Here is a 10,303-nt window from a genome sequence, read left to right on the forward strand (position 1 = left end):
GGTAAGACGGGAATAAAGACACAGACCTGCTAGAGAATGAACTTGAGGACATGGGGAGGGGGAAGGGTAAGCTGTGACAAAGTGAGAGAGTGGCATGGACATATATACACTACCAAACGTAAAATAGCTAGCTACTGGGAAGCAGCCGCATAGCACAGGCAGATCAGCTCGGTGCTTTGTGACCACCTAGAGGGGTGGGATAGGGAGGGTGGGAGGGTGGGAGGGAGGGAGACGCAAGAGGGAAGAGATATGGGAACATATGTATATGTATAACTGATTCACTTTGTTATAAAGCAGAAACTAACACACCATTGTAAAGCAATTATACTCCAATAAAGATGTTTTAAAAAAAGGCATTGCAGATTATGTGATTGTCCATGTAGAAAATCTCAAGGAACCTAAAAAAACCTAAAACACAAAAAACCTCCTGGGACTTAAAAGTGAGTTCAGTAAGGTTGGAGGATACAAATTAACACCAAGCAAAGAGTTCTTAGACTTGACACCAAAAGCATGATCCACAAAAAGAAAAATCAATAAATTGTACTTCACCAAAACTAAAAGCTTTTGCTTGGTGAAAGCCCATGTGAAAAGGATAAAAGAGTAATCTACAGATTAGGAGAAAATATTTGCAAAGCATATATCCAACAAAGGACTAGAATATATAAAGAACTCTCAAGACTCCACATTAAAAATAAAAAATCCACTGAAAAAATGTGCAATGAATTAGGAGTTTGGGATTAACATACACACACTACTATATATAAAACAGGTAAACAACAAAGACCTACTGTAGAGCACAGTGAACTATACTCAATATCTTGTAATAACCTATAATGGAAAAGAATCTGAAAAAGAATATATACATGTATAACTGAATCACTTTGCTGAACACTTGAAACTAACACATCATAGTAAATTAACTATACTTCAATAAAAAAGAGAGAAAAATCGGTAAAAGACATGAATAGTTCACTGAAGAGGTTATACAGATGGCAAATAATCACAGGAAAAGATATTCAACATCATTAGGCATCAGGGAAATGCAAATTAAAACCACAATGAAGGGCTTCCCTGGTGGCGCAGTGGTTGAGGGTCCGCCTGCCGATGCAGGGGACACGGGTTCCTGCCCCAGTCTGGGAAGATCCCACATGCCGCGGAGCGGCTGGGCCCGTGAGCCATGGCCGCTGAGCCTGCGCGTCCGGAGCCTGTGCTCCGCAACGGGAGAGGCCACAACAGTGAGAGGCCCGCGTACCGCAAAAAAAAAAAAAAAAAAAAAACACAATGAAAACCACTACACACTTACCAGGATGAGTAAAATTGAAAAATAGTGACAACACCCAATGCTGGCAAGGATGCAGAGAAACTGGACCACTCATACTTTGCTGGTGGAACAGAATATGACACAACCACTTTGGAAAACAATCTGACAGTTTTATATAAAACTAAACGTGCAACTACCATAATGCCCAGCCATTACACTTTTGGGCATTTATCCCAGAGAAATGAAAACTTATTCTCACACAGAAGCCTGTACAGAAATGTTCATAGCAGGCTTTTTTTTTTTGTAATAGGCAAAAATTAGAATCAGCCCAGATGCCTTTTAAGAGGTGAATGGCTAGACAAACAGTGATATATCCATGCCATAGAATCCTATTCTACAATGGAAAGAAACAAACTATGGATACATACAACAACCTGGATGACTCTCCAGAGAATGATGCTAAGTGGAAAAAAAAGCCAATCCTTAAAGGTTACATATTTCATGACTCCAGTTATTAACATTTTTGAAATGACAAAATTTTACAAACAGAGGACAGATTAGTTGTAGTTGTCAGGGGTTAGGGATGTGGGAAGCAGAAGTGGGGGAAAAGGGAAGGAGGGAGGTGGGCGTGTTTATAACAGGGCAACACCATGGATGGTTGCAGTGTTGAAACCATTCAGTATCTTTTTTTTTTTTTTTTTTTGCGGTACGCGGGCCTCTCACTGTTGTGGCCTCTCCCGTTGCGGAGCACAGGCTCCGGATGCGCAGGCTCAGCGGCCATGGCTCACGGGCCCAGCCACTCCGTGGCATGTGGGATCCTCTCCGACCGGGGCACGAACCCGCGTCCCCTGCATCGGCAGGCGGACCCCCAACCACTGCGCCACCAGGGAAGCCCCCATTCAGTATCTTGACTGTGGTGGTGGACACGTAAACCTACACAGGTGATCAAACTGTATAGAACTCAATACACACACACACACACACACACACACACACACACACGCAAATGAGTACAAGTAAAACTAGAGAAATCTGAATAAGATCAGTGGATTGTATCCATGTCAATATTCTGGTTGCTATACCATAGTTTTACAGAATGTTACAATTGGGGAAAACTGGGCAAAGTGTACAAGAGATCTTCAGCTGCATGTGAACCTACAGTTATCTCAATAAAAATTCAACTTAAAAGAAGCAAATGCAAAAGCCCACACCGTGCAGGTAGTTGAATGATAACTGAATGTCCATTTGTACTGCAGGGACCACAGAAGCCGTGGAGTCTGGCCTCCATCTTTGAAGGGCTTACAAACATGTTTTGCCGCATTCATCCTGTTCCCATTTGTGAACAAGTGATCACTTGCACAGATGATCTGCATGAGCTTTGCTGTCTCTGTATTTTAAAGTGGTGATAATCCATGCTAATTCACAGGGGCCTGTGGGCTTAATTGCCATTTGCTCCTTCACTTTAGACCAAATTGTATTATTTTAATCATTGGGAGCTGGAGAACAGAGGTATAGAGTAGCTGCATATTTATGAGGCATTTTGTTGCGGATGTACCTGCCAACAGAATATTAAGTAGAACATTTGCTAAGGTACCAAATTCTGCTTGTGATTTGGGTATATCACCTCATATTAAATCTTTGCGTTTTTCTAGCCCACATTTTGCATCTGATTTTTCTTTCAATCACGACCTCTGGAAATATAATTCAGAGCGTGTTTATTAGATTTGTGAGAGATAATGGTGACCAGAAACTGTCACAGACACATCTGCCTGTGGGGTAGAAAAAATATGAAATGAGCATCTTTAACATGATGAGAAAAAAAAATTGTTTTCAAAATGTTGTCTGTATTCAGTTTCCAGGCAAGGACATGAAAAATGAATCCTGCAATAGAGAGAGAGACAGGCTAGAAGCTTCCATCTCTGAATCCATAGGCGAATGTCACCCTGTGCAGGAGACTACAAATTAGGAGGTTTGAATGAACTACAAACAGCTCTTGCTTATCTTTCGTGATGAAAAATGAGGATAGCACAGAGAACTGATGTACAGGGGCAAAACCAAATTGCCTTTTAGCTAGAAGAGCCCATCACAATGAAACCTTTCCTATCAGAGCTGATAACTGGATAGAAGGCTTAATAGTGGGCCAAAGGCCTTAGAAAGTACATAAACTATATAGTCAACCTCTGCATATTTTAAGAATGGTTAGTTCATAAAGTAATTCAAAGCAGCTGGAGCATTAGATTAATTAATAAATCTTAGCAAATCGATAGCTACACACACACAGGGACCCTATGTTTTGATACAGGGTAGATTTTGCAGAATGGACTCAATTCATGTTACTTCATTCTTTCCCAAGAAGGGATTTCTCAAATGCATTAACTAAGAGTGATTTAATCTACATACCTTTAGGAAGTCAGAACAAATCCTTTGTTGGATCATGTGTCTGAGCTGAGATTAGGAAATTACTCTCAATTTACCTAGAGAGGAATTTTAGCTTCTCATCAGTCCCTAATGATCACATCAAGAAATTCCAGTCACCATCCATACCTTTTAAAAATACATTAGATTTTTGTCACAGCTAAAACCTGGATACAACTTAAAAGTCCTTCAAAGAAAGATCATTGAATAAATTATAGCATAGTTCTATCATAACCCCTACACCAAAAATAGTCAGGTAGGTCTATACTTTCTGATATGAAAATATACTATTGAATGTAAAAAAAAGATACAGAGGACTATGTTTATGATGACGATCCCAACTGTGAAAAAGAAAAACAAAGAATATTTACACACAAACCCAAGTTTTAAATTGTTTCTGCAAGGATATATAAAAACTTTTTAATCATTACTTTTAGAGAGAAGCACTTGGGGTAAGGGGATTGAAGAGAAAGGAGACTTTTAATTTATATCTTTATGCATTGTTTGAATTTTAACCATGCATGTTTATTACTTTTACTGTAAGAACTAAATCAATTTTAATGAATAGTTAACTTAATAAAATAACTAGCAAAAAAGGTAAACCAACTTAAATTGTAAAAGCTTATATCCTTTTCTCTTAAAATTGTACGTTTAATAATGTGTCCTATGAAATTACAAGCCCATGTATACTGAGATGTGTGTACAAGAAAATTCATTGTAGCATTACTTGTAACTGCAAAAATTTGGAAGCAATTTAAATGCTCGACCGTGGTGAGTTAGTTCAATAAATTATAGTACATCTATAAATGGATATATGAAGCCCCAAAATGGATGAGCTGGATATAAACCTACTGATGTGTCCATGATAATATTAAGTTAAAACAAATCAAATTGTAAACCTATATGTACATATGCATATATATTTTTTTAACTATACACATCCATACACACCCATGCATACACACACACATTATAAATCCATAGGAAAAAAAATTCTAAAAAAAAATAGACACCTCTGTGGAGAGGACGCAGGGTAGGTTTTACTTTATGCTTCATGTATTTTTGCATTGTTTGAGTTTGTTTTATTCACAATCATTTATTGCATTTGTAATTTTTTTAATAAAGAAAAATGCTTAAAAACTACTCCAAAACTAAATTACTAATGACTAGCACCTTTGCCATGATTATTATTTATCACTGCACTGTTTAAATATTCCTGAGACATCTCCAACTACAGTGAATACTTGTTTATTAAACCCAGGTAGCATTCATGGTTTTCAGCAAATGTTCCCCCAAAGCCTTGTTCTCATGAATATATAAATATACACATATATAGTTTATGTGTAAATAGATTTATTGAGAATTGTAACCTAGCAATGTGTTCATTAAAATTTATTTTTGAAAGGTCATAATCCTTCTATGGACCATAAATAGCAATTTATTAGGCAAAAGCTGAAGCTAGACATGTAGTAACCACTCCTATTTATTCAGATAACTGCCTTCATTTTCCCCAGATGTCAGACAGCAAGATGGAGGTAGAAGAAATTCTATGGTGTTACAGCTCCTTCAGTGGTGAACAGGCAGTGACCATAGCTGGTAGCTTAACTTCCCCAGGTGGATTATCAACACCAGCAATTCTCTTCAAAGGAAGCTTCTAAGAGAGTGGCTCATGACGGTTTTGGGGCCACAGACTCCTTCGAGGCAGTCCTGCAAGGTGTGTGGGGTGAAAAGAATGGGCTTTGCAACAGGACAGATCTTTGTGCAAATCCCAGCTCCACTACTGATTTGATGGGTGACCTTAAGCAATTTATTTAAACTCTCAGGGCCTTTCTTTCTTCATCCATAACATGCCTGACACATGGCAAGGACCTAGTAAAAGGCAGCGATTATATTATTTTAGAATATGATGAAGACTATAGACTGTCCTCAGGAGGAAAAAATTCATCTTGCATTTTTAGAATGGTGCGTACCATCTCAAGGGCTTTGCTCACCTGTCAAGGCCATTCTGGACCTCAGGTTAGGAAACCCTGTCTAAGGTTTGGAAAGAACATTTGAAGGAACCTGAATGGTAGAAATAACATTTTCTACTCCTTTTACTGATTGTCATTTTAGGTTATGTTTTCTTTGGCTTGTTTGTTGTATTGGATTATTTGTATATTATGCCCACCAAGACTTAATCAGACCAAGAGGATAGATTGTACATTAAAAAGTGTACAAAAGAGCAAAATAAATGAGGGTCATCTAACACTTTATCACTTCAGTTAGATTTAGTCATTTACCAGCAAAGTGGTATGAAAGGCCATGGCAATTCACTGGCCAGATTAGGTTTTCAAAGACCACTGCTAAGCTTATGGATTTAATAGAGCCATACTTCTGGTTCCTTCCATCAATGATAAAGTTACTTTAAACTGCTTTGAGTGAGCTGTTCAGGCTTAACCTACTAGCTCGCTTTTGTAATCAGAGCCAGCTAGGACTTTTCTCTTTCATTTTCAAGGCTTCAGAAAGGAGAAAAACCAAATGCCTTCAGGTAGTAGCTCAAAGGAATGGCTTCCCTGTTCCTTTGCATTAGTCTGAGCTCAAAGAAACACAGAAACCCTCTGCCATTAACTCAAACAGCATCCAGACCGTTGGTGAAAACCTATCTCCATAGTCTGCAGGAGTCCTATTAGGCATGGATCTAGCCCCCCTTCCCTCGCTACCCCCTCCCAAATCCATAAGAACAGTAAATACTATTCCTCTAAGAATAAGTGAACATTTCAGGAAATGAGAAAAAATTCTATCTTGATGCTGTTATCAATGACTTTACCCACGCTTCAGGACTGCAGCTGTTGACGATGGAGAAGATTGGATTTGACGGGAGAGTGGGGTTGTACAGAGAAAACCAACCTTATATTTCCTCCTAAAAACTGGAAAGAAGGGAGGAAATACATGTGTAATTCCCAAAACCCAGTTTTCTTACAAGAATTCCATCTAACAGTTCTCCCACAACATCATTGCTCTCAAAAGAAAAATGAATTGGTTTATCAATATCATTCCCCACTAAAAGGGACTGGGGCTCTTTGGTAAAATGGCTGATTCTTGGGCTGAGTGGGAAGACTACAAGATGAGCCGGTAACATCTTGTTGTGCTAGAAAGTACGGAAGTGCTCGAAAAATAATGGGAATGTGTCAAAAGGACACAAGAGCCAGACTGAAGGACTCCCACTGGCCAAATCTGGGCCAATTTGAGCGATAAAATAAATGACAGCAACAGATTGTAACCCATTGAATAAACTAAGAGTCCATGAATTCATGCTGATATAAACATATAAACAACTGAAGGAATAAATAAGTAAATGTAGAAGAGAACACTCTCCCTCACAATAGAATGCTAACTAATAAATGTAGAAAAATGATGGAGCTCTAAAAATCGTCATTTGGCAATCATCATAGTAATAAGTGATTGAGGCAAGAATCGTCGATAGATATAAAACTACTGGGTGAAAGTTTGATAAGAACAGGATATTGATATAGCCTCCTAATATCGCTCAGGAAATTACTCAATTATAATGGAAAAAGAGTAACTTTGCAGTGGAGAAATATAACTGTCATCATTAGCATCAAGTGATCAAAGTTACCGTCACCAGTATTGAGACAAATTGGCATCATGAAAGACAGGGAAAAACTAAGGGTCTGTTCCAGATGAGAATCTAAAGAGACACCATAACTAAATGCAATGTATGATCCTGAATTGGATCCTGGACCAAGTAAAATATAACTATAAGAGAAATTATTAGTACAATTGGCTAAATTTGAATATGGACTATGAATTAGATATTAGTACCATATCAATGTTAAATTTCCTGATTTTGACAACTGTACTGTGGTTATGTAAGAGAATGTCCTTATTCTCAGGAAATTACACACTGAGATATTTAGGGGAAATGAGGCCCTATGTCTGCAACTTAATCTTAAATTATTAAGAAACAATTTGTGAGTGTGTGTGTGTGTGTGTGAGAGAGAGAGAGAGAGAGAGAGTGTGTGTGTGTATGGAGTGGGGAAAGAGAAGGGGACAGAGAGAGAGGGAGAATGATAAAACATATGGGGAAAATGTAACAGTGAAGCTGGGTAGAGAACATATAGAAAATTTTTGTCCTATTCTTGCAATTTTTCTGTAAGTTTGAAATCATATCAAAATACAAGACAAAAAGTACTATTTGCTCTACGTTAAAAAGTAGACGACAAAACTGTGGCAACCTTGGGCCCCTCTGAGGAAGACAGAGCCTGGGCCTAGGAGTGGGTTATTTATAGTAGCGAGCGGAAGAGTTCTGCACCATCACTACCCTTGCTAAGGAAGACAATTCATCAGTTACTCACCGCAGCGCACTCTCATGTCAACGGTCGGAATGATCTTGTTGATGAGCCAAACGTCTTCTTCCCAACTAACCATGTTTCCGCTCAAACACTTCATAAACTCTTCATTTCCCAGGATGTGGTCCCAGAGTTGAAAGTAGTACAAGCTGCTGGTGAACCTAGGAACCATGTCTTTAACACGGTCATCCCCTTTCTTGCGAAAATGTCCTAGAACCAGCGTCCCATTAGGCGCCAGGTTTTGTGGCTGATCGATCATTACCAGTATCCTTTCTTTACTCAGGAAGAGCTCGAATCTGCCTTTCACACCATCCCATATCAAGCATATTGTGTGCCACTGAAATGGAGTCAGGTGGTAACGGATGTAAAAGGTCTTGCCCAAGTTGTACACGATTAGCTGCTGATGGTCTCCTGCAAGTCCAAGGTCTATGTCTTCTCTACCCAGGAAAGTAGTTTTAGTAATATAGGAGAAGGCCATCCAATCACTTGATCTGGCACCCACAAATCGCAGGTCAACGCATACTGTGAATCGACTGAGTTCAGGAATGGTGTTGGTCAGGCTCACATATGTGTCAGCTCTGCCATAAAAATCCAACCTTTTTCCTTTTAGTGAAAGTGCATCTGTCCACATTTGGGGAAGGGAAAAGAGAAAACAAATGAAATTTTTTGTAACAAAAAAATCAATTTTAACATCTTTTTTAGCCATAGAGCCAAATCCAGATTATACAATACTATTATGAGTCAATACCAGTGCAAGTAAGCCAAAATAGTTGATATACAAAAATCATCTCTATTTGACGTTAGCATGTGACTTGACTTTGGCAGAAGAGCTTCTTCCTAATTATATTTTGCCTGGGCTAATAAGAAAAGTTAGATTAGTGTTCCCAGAGCACACACCAACTGAACACTTTGAGGGGGCGGTTAGAAGTGGGGTTGGGGGGAGACCAAGGAAAAGGTAGCTTGGACTTAAAATTTGCTGCACATAATCCTCACTCATATAATCAAAAGATGACTATTTCCATCTACCTAACTGCCTTCTTATATTCACGGTGCAACAGCAATTTATTTCCCCAATGCCTTTTCCTGAGCCAAATTACCTGATTTATTCTGTCTCTGGAGACGGCTTCTCACTGAGGCACTGACAGGGGCCTGAAGGATGGACAACGCTGAAGCTGCAGGGCTTCCGTTTGCGTTCAGGAAAGGGAGAAAGGGCGCTGCCCGGAGTGTATCCTGATTCCTCCCTTCCATTTCCTCACTAAGGGGGCTGCAGCTTTAAGAGGCTCAAGATGGCCATGTACCTGGTTACCACTGGCTCTGCAGTCAGGCAACCTGGGTTGGAATCCCAGCTCTGACGCTCATCAGGTGGGTCGCTTTGAGCAAGTAACTTAACCTCCAGATGCCTCACCGTTTGCTTCAGTAAAATGGGAATTCAGGGCCACAGTGTTGCATGAATGCACAACCCAGGGCCACCACTATAGTCTACGCCAAATAACACCCCTACCTGCTGTCCTTACAAGATTGTTTGAAGATTAAGTGACATGATGTGTGCTCTCAAATGTTGCTGAAGGACATGTGCATTGGTACAGTCTTTTGGCGGGCAATTTGGCAATATCTATGAAAGTATAAACTGAGTATGCCCTTTGTTTCATAGGTAGCTATTAATGAATCATGATACTATCACCATCGCATACCTCACAACCCAGGGCACTAGGCAAATATCTGAGGCTTGCCGAACATCAACCTAATTCCACTCCCAGCACAGCCCAAGACAAAGCAAAAAGAGCTTTACGGCAGAATGGAATGTTAACCTTTCTCTGAATTAGGGGTGTAATGTTGGGACCGCCACTCTAGAACTGACAGCTGTAACAGCACACTACACAGGCTGGCAGGAAGTGACAACTTCCCTGCTTTGGGAAGATGTCCCCATATGAAAGCTTCTAGATACTCCCTAGCCCTACAGAATTCTCTCCCTCCATCCCTCCACTGAGTATCTTCCAAAAGCAAATAAATACATGTCTGCCTACACATACTCGCCTGCACACACACACACACACACACACACACACACACACACAGAACCATACGCCAGAACTCATAGCATCCACCTGCCAGGGAGCTATTTCTGAACCATTCATGGTGGATGAGCAAGTGCTCTTTTCTGTCCTTGGCTTATGTGATTATAGTATCATCATCTTTCATGTGGCTAATAAATCAAGAGTTAATCCCACATGGCAATAATTGCTATGAAACCCAAGTCTCAATTATGGTTGGTTAACAT

General features: G+C 39.7%; 1 protein-coding gene across 1 annotated transcript in view; it reads right to left on the bottom strand.

Annotated features, from left to right (window-relative positions):
• Nucleotides 1-8,715, bottom strand: part of ADGRG4 (adhesion G protein-coupled receptor G4) — a 57,170-nt gene extending 48,455 nt beyond the window's left edge. Inside the window, 1 exon segment of the mRNA XM_089904878.1 lies at nucleotides 8,032-8,715. Coding sequence (XP_089761004.1) covers nucleotides 8,032-8,656 — 625 coding nt within the window. The 5' untranslated portion in view covers nucleotides 8,657-8,715.
• Between the last annotated feature and the right edge of the window lie 1,588 nt (nucleotides 8,716-10,303).

Source organism: Delphinapterus leucas, chromosome X (genome assembly GCF_059928025.1).
Source record: "Delphinapterus leucas isolate spDelLeu-1000000601 "Yukka" chromosome X, BTC_Dleu_Yukka2, whole genome shotgun sequence".
Lineage (NCBI taxonomy): Eukaryota > Metazoa > Chordata > Mammalia > Artiodactyla > Monodontidae > Delphinapterus > Delphinapterus leucas.